Source organism: Salminus brasiliensis, chromosome 4 (assembly GCF_030463535.1).
Source record: "Salminus brasiliensis chromosome 4, fSalBra1.hap2, whole genome shotgun sequence".
Taxonomy (NCBI): Eukaryota; Metazoa; Chordata; class Actinopteri; order Characiformes; family Bryconidae; genus Salminus; species Salminus brasiliensis.
In genome coordinates, this window is record NC_132881.1 from 2579526 (window position 1) to 2606988 (window position 27463).

General features: G+C 46.5%; 1 protein-coding gene across 1 annotated transcript in view; it reads right to left on the reverse strand.

The window, feature by feature from the left end:
- Positions 1 to 27463, reverse strand: part of syne2b (spectrin repeat containing, nuclear envelope 2b) — a 123356-nt gene that overhangs the window by 27351 nt on the left and 68542 nt on the right. The window contains exons 76-102 of the mRNA XM_072677330.1: positions 20351 to 20509; positions 18139 to 18294; positions 17522 to 17641; positions 16086 to 16180; positions 15753 to 15912; positions 15478 to 15594; positions 14970 to 15107; positions 13949 to 14155; positions 13123 to 13221; positions 10749 to 10868; positions 10247 to 10447; positions 9825 to 9986; positions 9451 to 9582; positions 8082 to 8311; positions 7591 to 7723; positions 6481 to 6900; positions 6141 to 6290; positions 5823 to 5993; positions 4933 to 5088; positions 4607 to 4756; positions 4265 to 4438; positions 3663 to 3796; positions 2802 to 3006; positions 1527 to 1709; positions 1205 to 1324; positions 783 to 937; positions 477 to 624 (exon numbers count right to left, since the gene is read on the reverse strand). Of these exons, the coding sequence (XP_072533431.1) occupies positions 477 to 624; positions 783 to 937; positions 1205 to 1324; positions 1527 to 1709; positions 2802 to 3006; positions 3663 to 3796; positions 4265 to 4438; positions 4607 to 4756; positions 4933 to 5088; positions 5823 to 5993; positions 6141 to 6290; positions 6481 to 6900; positions 7591 to 7723; positions 8082 to 8311; positions 9451 to 9582; positions 9825 to 9986; positions 10247 to 10447; positions 10749 to 10868; positions 13123 to 13221; positions 13949 to 14155; positions 14970 to 15107; positions 15478 to 15594; positions 15753 to 15912; positions 16086 to 16180; positions 17522 to 17641; positions 18139 to 18294; positions 20351 to 20509 (4395 nt within the window). The remainder of the gene's footprint in view (positions 1 to 476; positions 625 to 782; positions 938 to 1204; positions 1325 to 1526; positions 1710 to 2801; positions 3007 to 3662; positions 3797 to 4264; positions 4439 to 4606; positions 4757 to 4932; positions 5089 to 5822; positions 5994 to 6140; positions 6291 to 6480; positions 6901 to 7590; positions 7724 to 8081; positions 8312 to 9450; positions 9583 to 9824; positions 9987 to 10246; positions 10448 to 10748; positions 10869 to 13122; positions 13222 to 13948; positions 14156 to 14969; positions 15108 to 15477; positions 15595 to 15752; positions 15913 to 16085; positions 16181 to 17521; positions 17642 to 18138; positions 18295 to 20350; positions 20510 to 27463) is intronic.

The following is a 27463-nucleotide window of genomic DNA, read 5'->3' on the forward strand; positions in this document are numbered from 1 at the left end:
GAGAGAGACAGAGACAGAGAGAGAGACAGAGAGACAGAGAGAGAGAGACAGAGAGAGAGAGTAAATGAGTGTAGGACCTGTATTTTCTAGTCAACAGGTTGAAGACAACAGGCCTTTGTGTGTGTGTTGTACCTGGTGTGTGTGTGTGTGTGTTGTACCTGGTGTGTGTGTGTGTGTGTTGCACCTGGTGTGTGTGTGTGTGTGTGTGTGTGTGTGTTGTACCTGGTGTGTGTGTGTGTTGTACCTGGTGTGTGTGTGTGTTGTACCTGATGTGTGTGTGTGTGTGTGTTGTACCTGGTGTGTGTGTGTGTTGTACCTGGTGTGTGTGTGTGTGGGTGTGTGTGTGTGTTGTACCTGGTGTGTGTGTGTGTGGGTGTGTGTGTGTGTTGTACCTGGTGTGTGTGTGTGTGTTGTACCTGGTGTGTGTGTTTGTGGGTGTGTGTGTGTGTTGTACCTGGTGTGTGTGTGTGTTGTACCTGGTGTGTGCAGAGCTGCTGTCTGAGCTGAGGGTAGGTAGATGAGATTTCTCCTGCCAGGCTGTCCTCCATCCTCTGCAGAAACACCATCCAGGTCTCACACCTCTGCTCAAAATCCAGTTGCTGGAGAGAAGCCGCCTGCAGCTCACTGCACACACACACACACACACACACACACACACACACACATACGCACACACACACACACACGTATATCTATAAGTGGTGATTTTTGTATGTGTATTCTCTGGAAGCTATAATAGCTGGAACAGGACTGTTAATGAGGAGGCTGTTCAGAACTCTTGCCTGCATCGCTCCTGAGCATGAGCCGAGGCCTGAGCCCACTTCTTCCTCAGGTTCTGCAACCGCCGAGTCGTGGGGTCACTGAGGGTCAGCCTGTGGCTGAGTCCATTGAGCAGCTCAAGGTCAGCAGAGTGAGAGCTCAACTCTAACAAACCCGACTGTGGAGAACACACACAGACACCCACACTGTTTACTGACATGGAGTAAAGGTCCAGGGCAGGGGTTTCCAATAAAGTGGCCAGTAAGCAAAGCACAAAAATAGGTGTGGCCAGTGAGTGGAAGCACAAGGTAGATGTTTCTAATAAAGTGGCCAGAGAGTGGAAGTGCAGGGTAGGGGTTTCTAATAAAGTGGCCAGTGCGTGGAAGCACAAAGACAGGTGTTTCTAATAAAGTGGCCAGTGAGTGAGAGTGAGTGTGCAACAAACCTTAGTGATATCTGTGGGCTGAGGATCGGAGTGTCCACTTTGGCTATTCCTCCAGTCCTCTAAATGAGTTTCTAGTGACTCCAGCAGCTGCTTAAATTCCTGAAGCTGCTTGAGATCCTCCTAAAACGAGCACATGCAGATCAGACCAGAGTGTTCAAACAGAGTATATCATCCAAAACATCAGCACACTGCCACCTAATGGACAAAAGCAAGCATGACATCTAACCACATCAAACTACATCATCAGAACTTTTGAGCTCCACCTCAAAACTGGACTGTAGACACCAAACATGCCTTGGCTGCAGCTTTGAATATTTCTTACTTCTGTTTCTCCAAGCTTCCCCTTCAGAGCCTCCTCGAGCTGGAGGCAACCACGCGTCAAGAGCCGGCACTCCGACTGGACGAAGGCCGCTGCGCTGGGCTCCATCTGGCCAACCAGCTCTTTGGAGGCTTCATGCACTTGGTCCAGGCCGGTCTGGAGACGGTTAGTCTCCTTCAGCAACTCCTGAACATGAAACAAAGACTGTGGTCAGTCTGCTCCTAACAGAGATTCTCTCTGACGTAGATGACCAGACTACCTGTTTCAAGCTTTTATAAAAAGCTGTTGCTAAGCAGTTGCTATGGAATCCCAGGTGGTTGCTAAGACGTTGCTATGTGGGCCGCTGCTATGTGGGCCGTTCCAAGAGGTTTTGCTATGGGATCCCAGGTGGCTGCCATGGAGTCGCTAGATGGTTGCTATGCTGTCCCAATTGATTGCTATGATCTTGCTACGTAGTTGCTACTGTAACCAATTTGAATTTCCAAGTGGTTGTCATGATGTTGCTAAGCAGGTGCTATGGTATCCCAGGAGGTTGCCAAGGCATCACTATGTGGGCAGTTGCTAAGCTGTTTGGCTGTGCTATCCCACATGGTTGATATGGAGCTGCTTCATGGTTGCTATGCATTTGATATAGTATCCCAAGTGGTCGCTAAATTGTTCTAAGGGGTTGTTAAGCTGTTGCTGAGCAGTCGCTATGGTACCCCAGGGTTTCTCTGTGGTTGCTACATTCTTCCAAACATTTGCTTTGGTTCCTATGCTCCTGCTAAGCAGTTGCTATGACAACACATTATGATAATGTAGTTGCTATTTTGTGCCAGGCAGTTTGCAATGCTGTTGATAGGTAGTTGGCATGATAGTCAAGTGGTTGCTATTCTGTTGCTAAGCAGCTGATATGGTATCCCAGGTGGTCGCTAGTTTGTATAAAGTGGTTGCTATGCTGTTGCTGAGCAGTTGCTATGGTATCCAGTGTGACTTTTTATAGGGTCTCTTTGTGGCTGCTATATTCTTCCAAGTGGTTGCTATGCTCTTGCTAAGTGGTTGCTATAGTAACCCAAGTGCTTGTTATAGGGCTTCTTTGTGGTTACTAAATTATTCCAAGCAGTTGCTAGGCTGTTCCTAGGTAGTTGCCATGCTTTCCCAAGTGGTTGCTATGATCTAGCTCTTATTCCTAGTTGCTAGATGCTTTTTCATGGTTGACAGGGTGCTACTGACTACTTACTATATGCTATACACCGGTTGCTATGGTGCTGATGTGTGTTGGCGGGTGTGTGCACTCACATGCAGCTGCTGTACACAGGCTGAAAGTCTCTCAGTGTTGGCCTCAGGTTCAGATGCGGAGTTCGATAGGGAGGAGAACCGCTCTCTGTACTGCTCCAGCTTCTGGGAGCAGGGTTCCACCAGAGCCGAGTGCTGCTTCCAGGCCTCCAGCAGAGTGTGTAACCTCAGAGACGTGTGTGTGAGATTCTGCCTCACCTCCAACCAGCTGGAAAACATCAAACTAACTTAGTGACCACTTTATGAGCTCCACCTACCCTACAGGTCATCAATATACACTACATGTCTAAAAGTTTGTGGACACCCCTTCAAATCAATAGAATAGGACTCTCTGGAGCAGATGAACTACATGAACCTATTGGCATCATGCTGCCTAATGCCAGGCGTGGGCTCTATAGAGGGGTATAAAGCCCCCCAGCATTGAGCTGTGGAGCAGTGGAAGTACTCTGTTCTCTGGAGTGATGGATGGTGCTCCATCCAGTACTTTTGGGATGATGTTGGGGATGAGGTTGTGTGGTGATCATCCAACATCCTGACCTCACTCACACTTATGTTGCTCTTGAATGCAATCAAATCCTCACAGCAATGCTCCTCCAAAATCTAGTAGAAAGCCTCTCCTGGACAGTAGAGACAGTCACTCCAGCCAAAGCTGGATAGACCACTTTTGTAATACCCTTGATTTCAGTAGAAGTGATGAATGAGCAGATGTCCCAGTACTTTTGTCCACACAGTGTACTGTGATCTGATGAAGCTCGAGAGCAAACACAAACTGTGCATCAGCAGATGGAGCTTTAAGAGAGAGGGGTTTCTGATAAAGTGGCCAACAGTATTTTAGGCGTGTTATATAATGAATTGTAAACCAACCGTGCTTTCTCCTTCCTCTGCTGCTCCAATAATAAGTGGGAGGAGCCAGTGTTAATCCCACCAGTAAGGGAGGACAGTGTGTGGTCAAGCTCCTCCCACTGCCGGTCAGTCTCCTCAGCCTGAGCTTGCAGTGTCTAAATCGAGAAAGCGGCATTGAGGGAAAACAGATACAGCACAATCGTACGCCACCTACAGAAAACTGCAACTGCTGAAGTCCTGATGGTTGTCAGGGTGTTGCTAGGGGGTTCTGTTCCAAATGGTTGCTATGCTGTCGCTAAACAGTTATGAATTATGCTGGGTGATATGGCTGGGTGGTCATATAATTCTGCTGCTAACTAATTACCATGCTTCACTGTTGGTAGCTGGTTGCTATGATGCTATGATGTCCTGTGTTGCAACCAGTCAACCAACCAACGTGCCATCTACCCACCCTAGAGAGAGCATGGCCAAATGCGCTCTCTCGAGGCCCCGGCTGCCGATGGCTAGCAGCGTGATCGGGATTCGAACCAGCGACCCTCTGATCACAGTGACAGCGCCTTAGTCCGCTGGACCACCCGGGGCCACGCAACCAGTCATCATTAGCTAGCATCCATCTGTAGCACCTGTAGCTTGTCAGTGTAGCTTTTCTCCAGAGCTGTGAGGGAGGTGTGGGAGATTTGGCAATGCTCCAGGGAGTGGAAGATCCTCAGGGTTCTGAGATACGCTTGACTCCGCCCACTGTCAAACTGAGACCACAGTGTGCACACCTGCTGCAATGCCTGCCTCAGGGTGGCGTTCTGAAAGGGGGAAATGACATGAGAAATGGACTGTATCTACGGTACATCACCGGTCAAACCTTTCTGATGTCCGATTCCGTAATAAAAGAATTTCATTATTATAAAAGTGCTGAATTTGATGGCAGTTGCTGAATTGTTTTGGTATGGGCAGCTGAAGCTGAGCAGTACCTGTTGAGCGAGCTCTGTTAATGACCGGTCGACACTGTGGACCTGTCTGATGAAGTCTGCGTCCCTCTGCTCTTCTTCCTCGCCGCTCAGTCTCCTCTTCCTCAACGCCCTCAGCTCAGCAGACCGGGTCTTCAGCTTCTTCTCCAACTCCTGAGAGAGGGAAGATGGGAGGATCAGAGACAATGACACACACACACACACACACACACACACACACAGAGGAGCTGGTACAGGACTGAGGGCATGGCTGCAGGTTCATCAGAATCTTTGTACTACGCAGATCTGATTTTTGGGCCAAACCACTGCACCGCAGATTAGCGTCTGACCTCGCAGTCCTTCAGGTTGTTTTCCGCCTGGGAGCGACTGACGGGTCTCTCAGCCAATCGTATCCACTCCTCACGACCTCTGATCCAGAGCTGCAAAAGCTGCAGTTTGCCTTCTCTGTCTGCACACACCCTCAGCATCTGCTCCGTCTGCTGCAACTGCAATCACAACAAGACCTCAATGTTACATAAGAACATAATTATTAGATATTCATACAGGGATCATTGTTATTACATATATGTACTTACTTATATATATATAATACACATGGGACACATATTACATTATTATTACATCGTTATTACATTGTTATTACATATTAATATAGGTACTTACATTTATTTAATGAATATAGGATACATTATAACTATTATTATTATTATTATATAGGTACATGTATTGAATACATACGGGGTACATTATTATTACATGTAATCACATTTAAGACATATGAGATATGTCTTTATTATTAATATTTTAATTTTTTAATACATATGGGATTATTATTATTATTATTATTATTATTATTATTTTCATTATTATTATTATATAGGTACTTACATTTAATTAATACATATGGAATGTATTATTATTATTATTATTATTATATAGATACTAAATATAGATATAGACATTTTTATACATATGGGATTTAGCATTATTACATATACTTACATATATTTAATATTTATAAATACAGGAAACATTATCAGGCATATGCCATATGCAAATACTGAATATGGGAAATGTATATCATTACATATATATGTATGTTATATTATTATTGCATACAGGTATGTCCATATACACGATAATACACATGGGATATATCATATACCTAGATGAATATATTTACATATACGTGTGTGTGTGTGTGTGTGTGCAATCTCACCTGTGTGTTCACTTGTGATTGGACCGTGAGCCAGCGGAAGTTGAGCTCCCCTAGCTGCTCAGCGAAGGTGGTGTGTTTGTATCGGTGTGAGTCGGGGTCAGTCTGCTTCAGTGCGGAGTGGTTCAGGAAGTCCACTGACCACTGCTCACACGCCTGCTCTCTCTTCAGCATCTACACACATAAACCACAGAGAGGGACAGGACACACAGAGTTGGAATCACTGGTTTCACTGGTCATGTTGAGCTGAGAGGTTTGCAGGTCAGCATGAGCGAGGCTTGGCGGAAGGACCCTTTCTGCAGGTGCGTGTGACTGTAGTACCTTGTAAGAGCTGAGGAGTGCTCTGAGCTGAGCCATGGTGCTGGAGGAGCGAGCGGCTCTCTCAGCCTCGTCAAGCCTGCGTCCGGCAGCACTGATCCAGCCACTCAGACGGGTCAACAGGCCCTGGGGACTCAACCTGTCCATCACGCACTGAGAAAAAAAACAGAAACGCTGGGTTCAGAGTGAGAGCACCATCCAGCCAAGAGCGACTTTCTGGTCAGAAACTGACCACTGATGAAGGTCTGTAGGACGCCAAGGTGAGGCGCTATGAGAGAGGAGTTTCCAATAAAGTGTCCGGTTAGTATTTATTCCTATACATAAACGCTATACGCCATCTCACCTGGTGCAGTTGTTGCTGTGCAGCAGGAATGCCTGTGAAGATCTCCATCCAGCCAAGTTCTACCTGAGTGAGCTGAGCCTGTAGGGACAGCAGGGCAGGAGACAGAGCCATGGGGCTGGACATGGCTTTGACAAGAGTGTTTCCATCCGCTGACTCTATGGAGGTATGTGAGCTGGTCCCACAGGCCAGAGGAACGTCCTCTCCAGCTAGGGTGGGCAAGGGAGATTGATGTTGGACCATAGCTTTAGATCCAGTAGACAATTCCACCTCTTGGACATTGAGAGCAGTTTTGGAGGTAGCATCCTGGTCGATATCACCGGTGTCCGGCTGTTCTCTCTCGCCCAGCTGCAGTAATGCAGTCCCAGCGCTGATCACGGAGGCCTTCAGCGCGGATTTTATCTCCAGCTCCTTACTCAGCTCCTGAGAAGAACGTGGACAGTATAAACCAGTAAAGCTCAAGCCTGTATGGCAACACTTTACGGATCGGCAGCATTTCTGAGGCCTCACCACGTCTGCGCAAGCCGACCTAAACCTACAGACACACTCGGAGAGGCTCAGGTCAACGAAAGCCAAGGTCATTCCACCTTCAAAAGCCGACACTTGGGGAATGAGCTATAAGGCGTTGTGGAGCCTTCAGTAAGGCCACCTACAGGGTTTGTAGGCACAGTAGTGATCAGAGGTTTACACACCATTATTTATTTATTTATTTATTTATTTATTTAGAAAAGACGCTCCCTTCTGGAGGGAACGTTTATGGTCAGATGACATCAGGGTTGAGCTGTTTGATCACAGTGACCAGAGGCATGTTTAATGGAGTAAAGGCAAAGCACACTGTACCAACTGTTAAGCATGGTGGTGGTAGTGTCATGTTCTGGGGCTGCTTTGCTGCCAGTGGAACAGGCATATTGCACAGAGAAAATAATTATTATATAAATGTTAAGAAATAAATGAATAAATACTATTACTAGAAATAATGCTTATTAGTAATATATATATAATATTGCCATATGTTCTATAATTAATATTTCTATAATATTATTTAGAGCAGTGTGCTTTGTATAAAACAAGAAACAGAAACTAAAGTGAACAGTAGTAAATAAAAAAGCTCACTGTAAACTCCTTGTAGTGGGACAGTACTTGGTCTGTGTTCTGCTTAGGTGAGGTCATGTGACCTGTCCAGCTGTGCAGGTGTTCTTTGGCTTTGTCCATCCACTTGTGCAGCGCTGCCGAGTCCCGGTGGTACCTGAACAAATGAATAAATTTAATAATTAAATTTACATAATATAATGAAATAATTCATTAATTATTTAAACAAAAACATTTCAATGTCCATCAAATGTTTGGGCAATTCATCATTTTTGCATCCATTCAAATATTGTTGAACATTTCTAGTGTTTTGGGAAGAAGAGGAGAGTATTATTAAAGGTATTTATTTTCATGTCATTTCATATGTGAAAAAATGAATTAATTAATTTGCTAGAACGGACCACACCCCTCGAGGCAGGACGGGGAGGCTGGGCTCAGAAGAACCGTGGAGAAGGAAGGAGACGAGGTGGTGTTTTCCTCATGACCGGTCACTTAAAAACACGCAGCAGTTTTACCTGTCCCAGAGCTTTTTCATCTGGTGGGCGGAGTCTCGTCCGTGCTCTATCTTCCTCTGCAGGGCAGCCAATCTCTGCTTCAGTCTCAGGGCAGACACTTCTACCCTGTGCATCATATGGCGGGACACACCCACACATGGTTCAGCCACGCCCTCTTTCTGTATTCTGCATGCCTGATCCAAAACTAGACCGATCCGACCTCGGTTCTCCTCCAGGACGGCCTGCAGCGTCTGACGGAGAGAAAGGAGAGAACTAGAGGAGGGAGAACACGCACTGCACACCAGCAAGGCGGAGCTACAAGAGAGCGGGGGAGGGGGAGGGGGAGGGCCGGTAAAGGGAATTAGAAAAGAATGGTTGTGCAGTTTGGGGGGTTCCCACTTCCAGGCAGTTGCTAGGCTGCTGCTATGTGGTCACTAGGGTAAAACTATATAGGTAGGAGGTTGTTATGGTATACCAGGTGGTTGCTATAGGTTTTTTTAGGTGATTGTTTGTTATGGTGTTGCTAAGTGGTTAGCAGATGAGTAATATAGTGTCATTAGTTGTTTGCTATGGAGTTGTTTAGTGGTTGCTAGGGTGGATGCTATGTGATTGCTTGACAGTTGCTATGACATCCCAGGTGGTTGTCATTTTAGGTGGTCGCTAAGTGGTCACTAGGGTAAAACTATTTAGGTAGATAGTTGTTATGATATACCAGGTGGTTGCTATAGTGTTGCTAGGTGACAGCTATGGTGCTGATCGGTGATTGCTATGATGTTGCTGTGGTGATGAGTGCTACAATGTTATTAGTTGTTTACTATGGAGTAGTTTAGTGGTTGCTATGTGATTGCTAGACAGTTGCCACGGTATCCCAGGTGGTTGCTGTGTGGTTGCAAGGTAATTTTAGGTCGTCGGTAAGGGGAAAACTATTTAGGTAGATGGTTGTTATGGTATGCCAGGTGGTTGCTATAGTCCTGCTAAGTGACAGCTATGGTGTTGATTGCTATGGTGTTGCTGTGGTGATGAATGCTACAGTGTTATTAGTGCATTAGTATAGGGGTGATGTTACAGTTTCTATGGCATTCCAGGTTACTGCTATGCTGTTGCTTAGTAGTTGCTAGTTGTGTGCTCTATTGTTGTTAGGTGGTTGCTAAGGAGTTGCTTAGTGGTTTCTATGGTGTGTCTAGGAGCTTGCTGGGCAATCCCTATAATGTTCAAGATGGCTGTTACAGAGTTGCTAAGTAGTTGCTTTATGGTTGCTATAGAGCTTCTTAGTGGTTAATATGGGGTTGGTAGGTGGTTGCTAGTCAAGTTAGCTTGAACGTAATTCCAAAGACATAAGCATGCTGTCTTCATGGGACCTCATCCGTGAGACTGGTTTCAGCAGCAGTACCTCATAAGCTGACAGGTGCTCCTGTAGCTCCTCCTCTGTTTGCTCTCCGAGCTGCACCTTGGAAAGTTGAGTCTCCAGGTCTTGTAGGAGTTTCCCCAACCAGTCCTGGCCCTCTTCCCACTGAGTCCAGACCTTTAGCAGACCACACACACACACACACACATCACAACACAGGTCACCATTCGCAGTAACAGTCAGGGGGAGTACCAGTCAGGTCCTGGCTCCTGCTCCTTAGGGAGTGTAAAGGTTAGGCATTTAAGCTTAAGAAAACTGTACCGACTGTTAAGCATGGTGGTGGTAGCATCGTGGTCACATTACACAACGTGGATTGGTGGTTGGAATTCGGACACAGCTGACCCTGTATGTAAAATTACCTGCAGAGCAGCTCGCAGTGCAGTCACAGTGTGCAGCGCCTGTCTCTGTAGGTCGTCCACCTGCTCCTCCAGCTGCGCCACTGCAGGCGCCCCGGCATCTGGAACCCAGGCGCTCAGCTGCTGCAGAGACCGCAGACGGGCGTCCAGAGACAGGAAAAGCCTCTGCAGACACAGAGAGGAGCAGTAATGAAGGAAAGTGGTCTACTGGATTCCAAACTCCACCACACCGTAATCATCTCACACTCTCCTCAAAGTGGGTGGAGCTATCTCTAATAGACCTCCTCATACTGTATGACTCTCTAGAACTGAATGGGCAGCATCTTCTCAGCAGTGGTCATGAAAACATACACTGCCGTCAACGCAGGATTTAAACCAGTGGTCTTGTGAAGTGTGTGTGTGTGTTCGTGTGTGCATTGCTTTACCGTCTGTGAGCTGATGTGTGTGCGCAGCTGCTGCGTGCTGTCCAGCTGGACGTGGTTAGAGCAGGTCAGTCTTTCTCTGGCCATTTCCAGCAGGTCCTGCAGGCTCTTCCTGAGCCCCTCACACTGCTGCTGCTGCTCCAGCCTGCACTGCACATCAGCACTGTGCTCCTGCACGCCACACCACACACTGTCCAACAGGTTCTACAGACACACACACACACACACCATTTAGATTTAAATACTTTAAATAATAATAATAATGTATTATATATTTTATATTATACATTTTATACTATATCTATATAATAAATACATATATTATAATATATGTATTTATTATATAGATATAGTATAAAATGTATAATATAATATTATATATATATATATATATATATATATATATATATATATATATATATATATATATATATATATATATAAATATCTCCCATGCGTGTGTGGGTATATAGGCCTCAGCCAGGGTCACTGTCAGGGCACTGACCTCGAGTGTGTTGATCTCCAGAGTGAGCGCTGATGTCCGTCCCTCCCTCTCGGTTTCCTCTCTCAGCTCCTTTAGCTCTTTCTCCGTCTGCTGGAGCTCCTGCTGGAACCCCGCAACGGCCTGCTCACACAAACCCAGAGACCATGAAGAAGAGAGAAGGTCAGAGGTCACTCGGAGGTCCACTTCAGGCCTTCAGCGAACAGCTGAATCTTACAGACAATTAAAGAACTATGGCAGCTCTCTAAGAGACGTCCACTGAATGTAGAGAGAGAGGAAGAGTGTGTGTGTGTGTGTGTGTGTGTGTGTGTTTACTGCAGTTATTTTAGTGCAGTTAGAAAACGATATGGAGGATGATGCTCGACTGCACTGATAACGGCTGCTGCAGCTGATTGGCTGAATCGAACAGTAAACAGTTGATGGTAGCTCACAGCATGCACGGCTGAACACCGAGCCCATCGGCCCGACCCAAAAGCAGCAAGATCTCCTCAATACACTGTACCTCCCACACACACACACACACACACACACACACACACACACACACACACACACAGACTACAGAGGTAGCGATACACACTTTTTCTCTGCAACCCTAAGAATTTATGCCTTTAAAAAAAACTCCAATGGTAGAGCATGGGAGTGTCCATACCATAATCCACGCCCCCTGTCCTCCAACTTTCCTCTGATAGGCTGGACACTGATGCGTGGCAGGGTCATATAAGTGCATACATGGCAAATAAAGGTGCAGTTTGGCCAAAAATCAAATAAGCCTGATTAATCCCATTTACAAGAGGAGATGCTAGGCTAACATGCTAACAGACACTGGACTTGGAGCGTCACCAATTTCGTCTTGGTAAATGTGCACCAAAATCCTGATTCACAATTTTTTTCTAAACTGCTAAACGCATGAAAAACATCAGGAATACAGTGACATTACTGTGAGAAAAGGATTGAAGCGGCATGCAAAGGTTTGGACACCCCAAAGACAACCAGACTCCTTAAACCCCGTCCCAACAATCAGCAGCCAACCAGGCTTCTCTAGCGTGAGAAAAGTAGAAAACGAGAACCATGCAAAAGTTTGGACACCCCTCAAAACATTGACTTTGCAGATTTTACCCAGGTCTGTTAGGGCTGTGGCCTGTTCCCAGTCAATGCTGTGAAAACTCTGCACTCTGAACATTAGCATAACTGATGCCCACAGAGCAGGAGAAGACTGTGAGGAATGGAATTAGCAGGAACGGTGGAGGTCAAGCTGGGTGTCTGGAAGACTTTCAGAAAGAACTGCTGGTAGGACTGATAGTAAAGAAGGGCAACCCCCTTCAGGAAGCTTCAGCAGACTCTGGAGTGGTGGTGCACAATATGACCTTCATGAAGGAGCCTCAAGATCTACAATAGACGACCTCAAGAGGTGCAGGCTGAAGGTTTTGCCTCGGCCCCCATGGTCTCATAACCTATACACCATCCAAGATCTGTGGATAGACCTGTAAAGGGCAGTGCAGCAGGACGACCCAAGACGCAAACAAGAACTGCGAGACTTCGCAAGCTTCTCAGGCACTTCCTTTTTTACTACATCATCATTTGCCATTTTTTAAACAGTTCTAAGTAATGGTCTCAATTTAGCAGAAAAGCAAGACGGGGGGAGGGGGGGGGCATTCCTACTACATTGTTAAAAGTATACGTCCCTTAAGGAACTTCTGAAGGTTCTGGACGAATTGAGGAACCTTCAAGAAAAGGGTTTTATTAGACAAAGGAGCCCTGAGGGTTCTGCAAAACATCTTAAGAGGTTCCTCCACAGTTACAACCTGAGGAACCCATAAATGGTCCTCAAGGAAGGGACTGTCTTCTGATTCAAAGACAAATGAAAAAGAGAAGCCCAAGGACAGGAAGCCCAAGACTAAGCCCACGTAGGCTGAAGCCCACACGTTCTTCAGGGCACACTTCCTCAAAACTGAGGCCAGGCTACACCACAGTGACACACAACCACCAGCAAGCTAAACTGACCTCAGCTGTTTCTCTCCAGAAGCTGCTAAAGGCAAAGCCGCTGAACCTGCAACCTAGTCCGAGCCAGAGGTGGTCAGAACCGCCGTGCTTCTGTCTGTCAGCGATAAGCTGCAAGTTGCTGAGGACCAACATCTGAGGTTTTTCACTTGATGTGAATCTGGCAGTTGTTCTTATTCCCATGTCCAGATTTCCTGATAAACCGACCAATAGAAATGCTCGCTTCTCCTGTAAAGTTGCCGTCTTGGAGATACGAGTATTCTAATGGTGGCTGCGATGGTATGTACTGCATATATCAGTGCAGGTTCTAAGTGCGTTACAGCAGGGCGACTGCTTTCCCCTCACCTGTGTGTGTGTGAGGCAGGTGAGTGCTTACCTGTAGCCGGGTGTGAAGGTCACACTGGGATTCTTCCTGAGAGGTGGGGTTGGCTGAGATGTTAGCGAGTAAGGAGGCATGCATGTTTTTAATCTTCCTCTGTGGGGTTAGAGAAACACAAGGCTTTAAGAAATGGCATTGCATAGATACACAAAATGGACAAAAGTATTGGGACACCTGCTCATTCATTGTTTCTTACGAGTTTATCCTGTTTTAGTTGGAGTAACTGTCTCTACTGTCCAGGGAAGAAGGATTTCTACTAGAAGAAGAGCATTGCTGTGAGGATTTGATTGTTCCAGTGACAAGAGTGCTAGTGAGGTCAGGATGGATGTTGGATGATCACCACCCCACCTCACCTCACCTCATCCCAAAGGTACCAGATGGAGCTCCACCATCCATCATTCCAGAAAACACAGATCTTCCACTGCTCCACAGTTTAATGCTGGGGGGCTTTATACCCCTCTATAGCCCACGCCTGTTCATGTAGGTTCATGGAGTCCTATTCTATTGGCAGTACTTCTCTTTTTCTACAGGGACTAGACAAGCTGGGTGTTTCAGATAAAGTGGCCAGTGAGAAGACGTGCAGGAGCTGTGTTTGTTTAGTGAGGGTGCAGGAACAGTATGGGTGGGTGAGGGGAGGGTGAGATGTTCACAGGTTTTTGGGGGTGTTTAAGGGGGTTAACAGATCCAGACACAGAAGTGCTGACCGAATCACACTCTGGTGGTTTAGTGGGAGTTAAACTCGTCAGGTTTTAGGAGGGACGCTGTTTCTGTACATGCCGGTTTTACATTCACATGTAGGTTAAAAGTGGGCTGTGTGTCTGACCTGTTGGTGGTCTGTGTGATCCAGCTGCTTCTGGAGCTGCTTCTGCTTCTCAGAGAGAGCGCTCTGGAGCTCACGCACGTGCTCCTGCAGCAGATCCACACACGCATGTGCTCCCGCTGCTGCTGAGGCTGGGCCTAAAGACCTCACGACCTCTGAGACCTGAGAGGTCAGCTCGGTGTCCAAAGAGGTCAGCTCCGCAGACAGACTCTACCCAGAGAGAGCAGAACGAGCTCAGTTAGTCTATTAACTGGATAGATGGAGGGGTGGATGAATAGATGGATGGGTGGAGTGATGGATGAGTGGATGGAGGGATGGAATGATGGATTGGTGCATTGATGGATGGAGTGATTGGTGGAGATGGAAAGGGATGTATGGATGAGTGGATGGGTGGATGGAAAGATGGATGGATGGATTGGTGGATTGGTGGATTGATGGATAGAGTGATGGATGGATGAGTGGATGGGTGGATGGAAAGATAGATGGATGGATTGGTGGATTGATGGATAGAGTGATGCGTGAAAATGGAGGGGTGGATGGACGGATGAGTGGATGGATGGGTGGATTAGTGGTTGATGGATGGATTGATGGGTAGACGGATGGATGGATGGATGTGTGGATAAGTGGAGTGGTGGATTGATAGATGGAGTGATGGATGAATGGATGGGTGGGTGGATTGGTGGTTGATGGATGGATTGATGGGAAGACGGATGGATGGATGGATGTGTGGATGGGTGGAGTGGTGGATTGATAGATGGAGTGATGGATGAATGGATGGGTGGGTGAATTGGTGGTTGATGGATGGATTGATGGGAAGACGGATGAATGGATGGATGTGTGAATGGGTGGAGTGGTGGATTGATAGATGGAATGATGGATGAATGACTGGGTGGGTGATTGGTGGTTGATGGATGGATTGATAGGTAGATGAATAAATGAATGAATGGATTGATGAATTTTGGATTGATGGGTGGGTGGGTGGGTGGGTGAATGGATGGATGGGTGGATGCTAGATTCTGGGTACCTGTAACTGCGGAAGCTGGTGGTGTGTATCAGTGTATGTATGCCGTGGCTGGTAGAGGAGCACAGTAGATAGAGAAGAAAGAGAGAGTCCAACTCCACTCAGAACCTCAAACAAGCCTTCATCTACTGCTCGCACGTCCTACAGAGAGAGAGAGAGAGAGAGAGAGAGAGAGAGAGAGAGAGAGTGACAGAGATAGAGAGAGAGAGAGAGACAGAGAGAGAGAGAGAGAGAGAGAGAGAGAGACAGAGAGAGAGAGGGTGGGTGTTCCTCAGGGACGAGAAAGCCATGGCAATTTCAGGCTTTCTAAGATTTCATTGAACAAGTAAAGGTGAGGTCTTCAACCCCAAGAACACCACCAGTACCAACTGTTAAGCATGGTGGTGGTAGTATCGTGCTCTAGGGCTGTTTTGCTGCCAGTGGATGGGAGGTCGACCTTCGAATTTCTGCAGCATAACCTCAAATCCCATCAGCTAGATGGTCAGAACCTGGACACGATTGGAAAACTCACTGGTTCTGCAGAGACAGTCTGTCTCAGCTGTCTGAGGTGTGTGACATGTGACTGTAGCTCCTGTAGACACACAGCTCCATCAGCGCTGCTCCACACACACACAGACGGGGCAGATATCTGCAAACCCACACACACACAATCATGTGAGCAACATTAGCCATGAGACCCCAGCCGTCCAAGCTGCTTGATTAGATTCCAGTTAATTAGATTTCTCATCAAGCTACGGCTTTAAGCCTCACACAGCTGCACACAGCTGCAGGACGGTGAGTTCAGACCTGTGCTGGTTCTCCCATCTCAGAGTTCTCCTCCTCGTCCTGCTGCGGTTCTGCTCTCTGGGTCAGTCTCTGCTGGAGGTGAGTCCACTTCCTGCGCACTGAGTCCTCCAGTTCGCGTCTCGCCTCGTCCTCCAGCACTGTTGCTGCTGGAGCAGAGAGCCTGCAGAGAGCCAGGGTAGAAGACCAGAGGCAAAAGGCTTCAGGATTCTGGGACTCAGGATCTGTCCAAAGCACACTGTCCAAAGATGGGTAGGTGGGTGAGTTCAGAGGGTGGGTGGATGAGTTAGTGGGTGGGTGGGTTAGTGGGTGAGTGTGTATGTGTGTGTGTGTTACCCTGTGTGTTCCTCTGCAGTTTGGCTGTGCAGTCGTCCTCTGGCTGCGATGGCTTTAGTCAGCTCTCTCTGTTCACTCAAACCCTGCTCTAACTCCTAATAGAGAGAAAGAGAGTGAGAGAGTGAGAGAGCGCGATAGCGCGATAGCGCACGCGCGAGAGAGAGCAGTTCCACCAACTGGACAATGCATCACAGTAGAACCACATTAAAGGCACACTTCAGCTGCTGCGTCTGTATTGTACAGTAACTTCCTCCTGATTCTCGCTTACAGAAAATTGCTGAATTTCACATTTATTACATTCAAAATCAACAGGGACTAGTGGGTGGTTCTAGGCCACTCAGGGACTAGTGGGTGGTTCTAGGCCACTGAGGGACTAGTGGGTGGTTCTATCCCAGTCAGGGACTAGTGGTTGGTTCTAGGCCACTCAGGGACTAGTGGGTGGTTCTAGGCCACTGAGGGACTAGTGGGTGGTTCTATCCCAGTCAGGGACTAGTGGTTGGTTCTAGGCCACTGAGGGACTAGTGGGTGGTTCTAGGCCACTGAGGGACTAGTGGGTGGTTCTATCCCAGTCAGGGACTAGTGGTTGGTTCTATCCCAGTTAGGGACTAGTGGGTGGTTCTATCCCAGTCAGGGACTAGTGGATGGTTCTAGGCCACTCAGGGACTAGTGGATGGTTCTAGGCCACTCAGGGACTAGTGGATGGTTCTATCCCAGTCAGGGACTAGTGGATGGTTCTAGGCCACTCAGGGACTAGTGGGTGGTTCTAGGCCACTCAGGGACTAGTGGATGGTTCTATCCCAGTCAGGGACTAGTGGATGGTTCTATCCCAGTCAGGGACTAGTGGTTGGTTCTATCCCAGTTAGGGACTAGTGGGTGGTTCTATCCCAGTCAGGGACTAGTGGTTGGTTCTATCCCAGTTAGGGACTAGTGGGTGGTTCTATCCCAGTCAGGGACTAGTGGTTGGTTCTATCCCAGTTAGGGACTAGTGGGTGGTTCTATCCCAGTCAGGGACTAGTGGGTGGTTCTAGGCCACTCAGGGACTAGTGGATGGTTCTAGGCCACTCAGGGACTAGTGGATGGTTCTATCCCAGTCTGGGACTAGTGGGTGGTTCTAGGCCACTCAGGGACTAGTGGGTGGTTCTAGGCCACTCAGGGACTAGTGGATGGTTCTATCCCAGTCAGGGACTAGTGGGTGGTTCTATTCCAGTCAGGGACTAGTGGGTGGTTCTAGACCACTCAGGGACTAGTGAGTGGTTCTATTCCGCCCAGGGACTAGTGGATGGTTCTACTCCGCCCAGGGACTAGTGGGTGGTTCTTAGGCCACCGAGGGACTAAGGGATGGTACTAGCCAAATCAGGGACTAGTGAGTAGTTCTAGGAGGTAGGACTACCTCTTAACATCACATTCACAAGACCCCGTGCATCAGGCTGGCTTACCCTCTGCTGCTGCAGGCTGCTCTGTCTAAACAGTTTGCCCCTGCCTGAGGTCAGAATCTCTTGTACGCTGCAGCTACGCGTTAGCCTGCCCTGAAGGGGGCGCTGCCTCCCAACACACACCTGCAATTCACAGTGAGCTGGATGAGGTCCAGAAGCAGAGAAATAATAAAAACAGAAGACACTAAACATGTAAAGTGGTTTCTACATTCAGGCAGTTACTAGGCTGTTGCTATGGTATTCCAGGTGGTTTCTATGGTGCTGCTAGTTGGTTGCTATTTTGTTGCCAAGTGGATGCTCGGTGGTTGCTATGGTGTTGCTAGATGGTAGTTATGGTGTTGCTAGGTGGTCACTATGGTGTTGCTAAGTGGTTGCTATAGTGTTTCTTGGTGGTTGTTATGGCATTCCAGCTGATTTCTACAGTGCTGCTAGCTGGTTGCTATGGTATTGCTAAATGGATCCTTGGTGGTTGCTATGATGTTGCTAGATGGTAGTTATTGTGTGCCAGATGGTAGTGGTGTTGCTTAGTTGAGAGGATGGTCAGATCACTCTGTCAGGCCGTGTGTGAGTGTATGTGTGTGTGTGTGTGTGTGTGTGTGTGTGTGTGTGTGTATGTATACCTGTTCTTCAGTGTATCTCTCCTGCAACAGTAGTTGGAACCCGAGCAGGTTCTTCTTCAGTCTCTGCAGTTTAGCACTGAGAGCGCGCTGCTCTTCATCATCATCACCCAGCACAGACACACTGGACACTTTCTGCTCAATCTCCACAAACATCTCCTACACACACACACACACACACACACACACACACACATGCACACACACACTATTAGCTTACATCATGCTTTTCTGAACATCATGTGAATTCATACAAAGCACAGCTTTATGTTTGACTTATCTCAGGAGATAGCTTTGAGAGTATGTGCGTGTGTGAGAGAGTGTGTGTGTGTGAAAGAGAGAGTGTGTGTGTCTGTGTGGCTACATCACATTTGCACATGCAAATACACTCCTGGGTCGAAACTCCGGTATATACATTCACTTTCTGTAGACAACACAGGAACTGTTGAGAAGTCAGCCTTCGGTCAGAGGGGGGTTCGGTTTAAGATGGTTCAGTTCAGAGAAACTTCAGAGAGGACCAGGCGTTGCCATGACTGCACAAACACAAACCTAGCCATTTAATGTGCTATCCGAACCCACCAGTCTCCCGTACGTAATTCTGACGATGGAACAGAAATTTTAATTTAGCTGCATCACACACTCCATATCCCTCCGCCATGTTGGATTTAGGGTCAAAACTTCTCAAATCTATGGTAATATAGTAGCTGTGTCCGAAACTGTGACCGATTCCCTATACCCTACATGTGAAAATCCATACCACTACATAGGGCACTATTATAGGGCACTATTCTGTTCCAGGTGCAGACGGGCTGACGATCTGGCCTACGGCAAAGCGGCCAATCAGCAGTTCTAACTTGCTAACCGTGTTCCCATCTCCTTCATTGCTGCCCTCATGTCTCCCAGCCTCAGCCTCGTTCGGTTCAGGCTGTTACAGCGCTCAGGTCGACAGGTCACTGCTCTGTCCCTGCTCTGAAACATTAATGAGGGCGAGTCAGATTACGCTCATACATCCAGAACACGGAGCACCAAGCTGCACCTAGATAACACCCAGCACCTCCATGACTACTGTATAAAACAGCTCCTTGCTGCCCTTATTGTTGGATGCACTGAGTTTCTGAGTGACTGTGCTACTTTCTACTTTCTCTCCCCTTTACCACTCACTCTTTCTCGAGCTCTCTCGCTCCTCACACACATTCACAACACAATTCACTTCACTAGTTCAGCTCTTTTATGTCATTCTGATGAGACATTTGAACAGATCACAGACTGTCGATAAAGGGAAGTGAGCTTTTCACCCTGATTTGAACAAAATTTACGCTGGAGTATTTGAATTTCTCAATGCAGTCACTGACTCAGCTTTTAAAAAAGCCGTCATTCTGTCTGTGCACTGGTGTGTGTGTGTGTGTGTGTATATATATATGTCAAAAAGTTTGTGGACACCTCTTTTATTGAATGCATTCAGCTACTTTAAGCTGCACCCATTGTTGACACAGATGTGCAAATGCACACACACACAGCTTGTCTAGTCCCTGTAGAGTAAAGTAAAGTACTGCCAATAGAATAGGACTCTCTGAAGCAGATAAACATCAACCTACTGGCACCATGCTGCCTAATGCCAGGGGGTGATTGAGGGGGTGTCGGGCACAACTGCTAGAAACCTGAAGAAGCCATCCTCGTTTCAGGCATCTGGGTCTACCCTGACCTCCACATTTCCCCTTAATAGCATCCCTCACTATAGAAACTGCAGGAGCTCCTCATAGAGCCTTCACCAGCCTTAGCAGTGTGGCCGCATGTGTACCGACTGAGTGTAACCGAAACACACTGTTTGCATTCCCACGTCAACAATGTCAACAATGCTGATACACACATATACACACTCTCCTGCTTTACACACACACACACACACTCACTCACTCAACTGCTCCCTTTGATAAGCTGAAAAATGGGTTACAGGCTAATCATCAACCTGTCCTGAGTCTAAAACCAACTGGTCAGCTCATTTTGGACACACACACACACACACACACACCACAGTAACAAGACACTTATGTGGTGTGTATGATGAAGCTGGAACTCTGAGGAAGAGCCCAGTGTAAAGTACAGCCAGTCTAAGCTGTCACTTGACAGTCCCGGGAGCGCAGAGATAGCTTAGACTGGCTGGACTTTACTGTGTGTACTTATATATATATGTGTGTGTGTGTGTGTGTGTGTGTACCTGGCAATGCTGCAGCTGTCTCTCTATGCTGTGCTGCATGCTGCTGTCCAGCGCCGCCCGTCCGGTCTGACCCAGGCTGACCCGGGCCTGCTCCAAACACACCTCCAACACTGCGGCCTTCTGCACACACGCGTGCAGCACTCCGGCTTCTGCTGAGGCCTATAGACACACATTCGCACACACACGCGCTGTGTTACACTATATGTGTGCATAAGTGTGTGTGTGTGCGTGTTTGTTTAAGAGCAGTTCCTTGCAGCCTGTAAAGCACTGGGTGTGTCCATTAACCTCGAAAGGACTATAAATACTGCCTCACTCAGCTGAACTAACTCAGAGCATACCTCTCTCGACCTGCTCTACCTCATAGTGGACCTCGCTCGCCCTTCTCTCTCTCTCTCTCTCTCTCTCTACCTACTCTACCTGTTTCTCTACTCTCTCTCCCCTCTACCACTCACTCTAGCGCTCTCCCTGCTCCACTGTTTCTCGAGCACTCTCTCTCTCTCTCTCTCTCTCTCTCTCTCTCTCTCTAACTGTCTCGCCCCTCTACCACTCACTCTACTTCTCTACACTCACTCTACTTCTCTACCACTCACTCTACCTTTCTTTCTCCCTACTCTACACTCACTCTACTTCTCAATCACTCACTCTACCTCTCTCTCTCTACTCTACCCCTCTCACTACCTCCCTCTCGTCTCTACCACTCACTCTACCTCTCTCTCTCTACCCCTCTCACTACCTCCCTCTCGTCTCTACCACTCACTCTACCTCTCTCTCTCTACCCCTCTCACTACCTCCCTCTCGTCTTTACCACTCACTCTACCTCTCTCTCTCTACTCTACCCCTCTCACTACCTCCCTCTCATCTCTACCACTCACTTTACCTCTCTCCCCACTCTACCACTCACTCTACCTCTCTACCACTCACTCTACCTCTCTCTCTCCCCTCTACCACTCACTCTACCTCCCTCTCCCCACTCTACCACTCACTCTACCTCTCACCCTACTCTCCTTCTACCCGACTTTACCGCTCTCGCTCTTCTCTCTCAGCTCTTTATACCTATCTTTCTCTACCTCTCTCGCTCTTCTCTCTCCCTCTCTTACTTGTGACAGCTACAACAAACACATCCACAACAAGAGCAAGACACAGCAAGTCTCTCTCTCTCTCTCTCTCTCTCTCTCTCTCTCTCTCAGTGTGTATTCCTGGTTATGCTCTGCTCTTCCTGATCTCTTTCTAACACACACTCACTCACACTTGTGCCCTCTTACATCGCTCTCGTTCGCCCTCATGCTCGGACTGTTTACTCATTCTCTCTCTCTCTCTCTTTTCCCTGCCTGGCTCCGCCCACCTGCCGGCACACTACTTCCTGAAAGAGCCGCTGGTTTCACAGACAGCTTGTGTGACAAGGAAAACATTCTCACACACACACACACACACACACACACACACACACACACACACACACACACACAGAGAGTGAGAGAGAGAGTTTCAGTTCTCTAAGATGCTGCCTTTCTCAAGGCCTCAGCTGCCCTTACAGTTGAAACATATACTGTACCCACACACACACACACACACACACACTTTTGTATGGATTCAGTTTAAAACCCGCTTATAGCCCCAGTGTTCTTAGGGTGTTCCTAATAAAGTGACCAGTCAGTGTAAGCACAGGTGTAGGTGTTTCTAATAAAGTGGCCAGTGCGGGTAGACAGTGTTTGATGTATGTGAGGAGATGCGTTACTTACTTGACTGGTTCTGGAACTGAATCCATGGAATGTTAGGAAAGTGAGCGCTTGTGAGTTCCAGGAAGGTGCAAATAGGGCGGTCTCTGGTTTTAACCCCTGGAAGTCACAGCTGTCACTACTCTGACCTTTGCTGAGGAGCTGCAGACGTGTGGAAAGTGCAGATTAGAATCTAACGGAAAGTTCTGGTCCTGTACAGTCTGTGGAACCTGCTGATCCAGACTTCCAGGGGTTAAAATGCATGACTCCCAATATCACAGTACACACTGTCATTAAGCAGAGGGGGCTAATCGTTAGAGAGGGAGTTGGTGGTAGGGCCCGACCGATATATACATGGAGTCTCAAAACCTGATCCATACCAGAAGAAGAAGAACCACTTAAATCCTCATCATCGAACTTGACCTCCACTTTTGACCTCCACCTTTAACCCATCTGTGCAGTACCCCAGTCATTTTGCATAGCCCAGCAGAGGTCAAAGTCAAAGTAAGAGCACAGGGTCAGCCATACTATGGTGCCTCTGGAGCAGAGAGGGTTAAGGGCCTTGCCCAAAGGGTCAACCATAGCAGGGTACCTGGGTATGAAACCCACAACCCTGTGATCAGCAACCCAGTGAGCCACCACTGCCTCTTCTACTGCCAACCAAGAGCCCTTCAAGGTTCATGTTCAGCTAATCAAGAACTTCTGATGGCATCGAATAGTTGGGTCAGGTGGGCTGGATTAGGGTCTGTTAGGGTCTTTTCTCTGATCTGGCATGGAGGTGGTGGAGCAAACTTCTCAGGTATCAGGTGTGGTGTACTGTCTGAATCTAGCAGCTGGGTCTGTGGTACCTAGGTATCAGTACTGACTTTTGTATTTCGAGGTCTCTTGGGACTCAGTATCAGGGGCAGACTGGTCATATTGGTCGGACCCTAGTTCGGTAGAGTGAGTCTGAGTAAAGGTTGAGAGAGAGAGAGATAGTGAATTAAGGCAACCCTGTGTTTGTTGGTGAGCTTACCAGGGCTCCGGTCAGCATCCCCTCGTGATGGAGTGTGGCTCGAGAGAGTGTGCCCTCAGTGTGTGTTCTCTGAGGCGCTAGGTGTTCTAATGATGGTGGATGTGAGGCCTGTGTTTCTATAGGAAGCTGGGCTGGGCTGGCTGTTCTGGTCTCTGGTTTTCTAGCGGTCAGACTGTCAGTAATATCGTTTTTCACAGTGATTCGATTTTCAGTAGTATCTGCTTTTCTAGCGTTTAAACTGGCAGAAGTATCTGACTTTATAACGGTCAGCCTGTCAGTTGTGTCTGACTTTATAATGCTCAGACTGTCAGTAGTTTCTGGTTTTATAGTGGTCAAACTGTCAGTAGTTTCTGATTTTATAGCAGTCAGACTGTCAGTAGTTTCTGGTTTTATAGTGGTCAAACTGTCAGTAGTTTCTGATTTTATAGCAGTTAGACTGTCAGTAGTTTCTGGTTTTATAGTGGTCAAACTGTCAGTAGTTTCTGACTTTACAGTGCTTGCACTGTCAGTAGTTTCTGGTTTCATAGCGCTTAGACTGTCAGTAGTTTCTGATTTTATAGCAGTCAGACTGTCAGTAGTTTCTGGTTTTATAGCAGTCAGACTGTCTGTAGTTTCTGGTTTTATGGTGGCCACAGTGTCAGTAGTGTCCAGTCTTATGGCACTAAGACAATGTTCTGGTTTTATAGCACTAAGTCTATCAGTAGTTTCTGCTTTTATAGTGGCCAGACTGTCAGTAGTTTCTGGTTTTATAGCAGTCAGACTGTCAGTAGTCTCTGGTTTTATAGCAGTCAGACTGTCAGTAGTCTCTGGCTTTATAGCAGTCAGACTGTCAGTAGTCTCTATTTTTATGGTGACCACAGTGTCAGTAGTGTCCAGTCTTATAGCAGTCAGACTGTCAGTAGTTTCTGGTTTTATAGCAGTCAGACTGTAAGTAATTTCTGGTTTTATAGCGACCAAAATGTCAGTAGTTTCTGGTTTTATAGGAGTAAGACTGTCAGTAGTCTCTGGTTTTATGGTGGCCACAGTGTCAGTAGTGTCCAGTCTTATAGCACTTAGACTATCAGTAGTTTCAGGTTTTATAACGGTCAGACTGTCAGGAGTTTCTGGTTTTACAGCACATAGACTGTCAGTAATTTCTAGTTTTATAGCAGTCAGACTGTCAATAGTTTCTGCTTTAATAGCGGCCAGACTGTCAGTAGTCTCTGGTTTTATGGTGGTCACAGTGTCAGTAGCGTTTAGTCTTATAGCACTTAGACTGTCAGTAGTTTCAGGTTTTATAGCACTTAGACTGTCAGTAGTTTCTGGTTTTACAGCACATAGACTGTAAGTAGTTTCTGGTTTTATAGTGGTCAGACTGTCAGTAGTTTCTGGTTTTACAGCACATAGACTGTAAGTAGTTTCTGGTTTTATAGCAGTCAGACTGTCAGTAGTTTCTGGTTTTATAGTGGTCAGACTGTCAGTAGTTTCTGGTTTTACGGTGGTCAGACTGTCAGTAGTTTCTGGTTTTACGGTGGTCACAGTGTCAGTAGTGTCCAGTCTTATAGCACTTAGACTGTCAGTAGGTTTAGGTTTTATAGCACTTAGACTGTCAGTATTATGTGGCGCTATAGTGATCAGATGGTCAGTAGTATCTGATTTAACAGTAGTCATGACTTCAGGTAGGGTCATTACTCTCTGAGAGCCTGTGCTCACAGCTTTTGCATCTTTGGTGGCTTCTGTACGAGTGTAAGAGTGACTGTATGTGAGAGGGTGTGTCTTCAGCCCGGCCGGCCCTATTCGCTCCTGACACACAGAAAAAGAGAGAGAGAGACGGGCGAGAGTAGATCACTTCTGTGGGTTTATTTTCGTTTGTTTGTTTGTTGTTTTTTTGTCGTTTTCTTTCTTTTCAATCTTGTTTTTTTTTCAAAAGCAGACCAAAAAAAGGAAGAAAGATGGCAATAAAGTTGACAAAAGGGCAGAAAGAGAAAAGGGGGCGGAGCGATTGTGGGCATGCACAGTGCTACAGAAATCAGTGCATTTACATGGCCAAGAAACTAAAAGGCCCAAAAGCACAGAATTAAGGAGTAAGACTTTACTTGAGGCCTACTAAATAGCCCCTGACATAACCCTGCCATAAGCACATCACTGGAGAGGTTATAAGTGGTCATGAACTGTTATGACAGATTATGTCCACTGATAAGACACGGTCAGAACAGCCTTCCGTAATGGTAACATGATACTGGTATTTTATGAACACCTCATGACAGCACTTTGACACCTGGCATAGCATGCTTATAACATGGTTAAGTCAGCAGGGCTGTGTAGCTTCACTGTGAGCGGGCAAAACCTTGACTCTGTAATTTTCCACCAGTGACACAGAAGTAGTGACGTTAACACCACGTTCTGGAGAAAGACACCGTGAATCAGTAACAGTATGAATTTGCTCCAGCATGCACTCACACACTGAACACCTGGGTAAAGTGGGTGTTTGACAAGAGTTTACACAAGTAAAAATCCTCACCGATCAAAGACACTTAATTTCATACAACCTAGATCACAGTTAAGTCACAGTTTTAAAAACAATGCAAAATGAACACGGCTTTACAAAAGTGAAACGCATGCTTTAAAAAAAGCACTGACACTGTAGGCTTTAGTCTCTGTATTTAGTAGGCAAAAAAGATAGCATGCAATTACATCAGTGAAAAATCACATCTGCAGATTTTCCCCGCTTAGAAAAACAAGAGTTACTTTCTAACATTTGTAACTTTGCAAGATTGGATTGTATCATGGGAATGCAGCACTTCTTGGTTCGCACCAGGATACACATAGCTTATAGCCTTATCTGTTGGGTAACTGATATATATATATATATATATATATATAATAGAGTTAATAGAGTTCTATTTATAATAGAATACAGGTGGGGCCTGAATTTCACACACACTCATTGTGGACATGAATTTAATGGAAATGAGAGACAACATACAGCTTTAATAGACCAAACTAAAATTCAGCATACAGGTTTTTATGCTTTGGGATTTTATGAAGTCACAATTATACATACAGGGTTTAGATTGTCAGTAGTGTCTGGTTTTATAGACGGTCAGTAGTTTCTGGTTTTGTAGCACTTAGACTGTCAGTAGTATCTGGTTTCATAGCGGTCAGACTGTCAGTAGTATCTGGTTTACTATCGCTTAGACGGTCAGTAGTTTTTAGTCTTATAGTGCTTAGATTGTCAGTAGTTTATGGTTTTATTGAGCTTAGACTGTCAGTAGTTTCCAGTCTTATTATGCGTAGACTGTCAGTAATTTCCAGTCTTATTATGCTTAGATGGCCAGTAGTTTTTATAGTGCTTAGATTGTCAGTAGTTTATGGTTTTATTGAGCTTAGACTGTCAGTAGTTTCCAGTCTTATAGTGTTTAGACTGTCAGTAGTTTTTGGTTTTAAACTGTTTACACTGTCAGTAGTTTCTAGTCATATAGTGCTTATACTGTCAGTGCTTTATGGTTTTACAGAGCTTAGCCTATCAGCAGTTTTTAGTTTTTAGAGGTCAAACTGTCAGTAGTTCAATCTTCTGGCAAATCTCAGATTGGATATCTGACCACTCTTCTTGGCAGAATTGTCTTAATTCTGTTATATTTCTTGGTTTTCTGGCATAAGCCCAACATTTCAGCATAGTCCACATATTTCCAATAGTGTTGAGGTCAGGACTTTGGGAATTCCAAAGGTATAAGGTTAGCCTGCTTTATCTATTCTACACCACATGTGAAGTGTGCTTCCAAGCTTCAACCGTCTAGCAGATGGTTTGAGGTTATGCTGGAGAATTCTGAGGTCCACCTCCTTCTTACTTATTCCATATACTCATATGTGCAGAGTATCAGTTCCACAGCAAAACAGCCCCAGAGCATGACAGTACCACCACCATGCTTAACAGTTGGTACTGTTGGTTTTCTTGGGATTGAATGCTTCACCTTTACTCCTTCAATCTTCTCTCATTTTATAAAGTGTTCCTCCAGGAGGTTTCTTCTTTGTCCATGTGATTCAGCTACAACTTCAGTTGAAGCATCAGGGCTTCTTTCTTGCGATACACAACTCTCTTGACTGTAGACAGTGACGCCGGTGTTCCAGCGGCTTCCAGTTCAAGGTAGGCCTGAGCATCTGTGGTTCTTAGCTTGTTCCTGACCATCTGAACCAATTTCCTTGTCAGCTGAGGGCGACCGTTAGGGTCTTCTTCCAGATCTTGGCAGAGTGTCTTCATCTCTTCACAACTTACAGGACATTCATCCTTACATTAGCAACAACCTATGTTTAAAAATGGCTTCAAGAGACGTCCCCGGCTTGTGTACATCCCTGATCATCCTTCTCAGATCTGCTCTGAGCTTCTTGGATTTCCCCACTGTACTG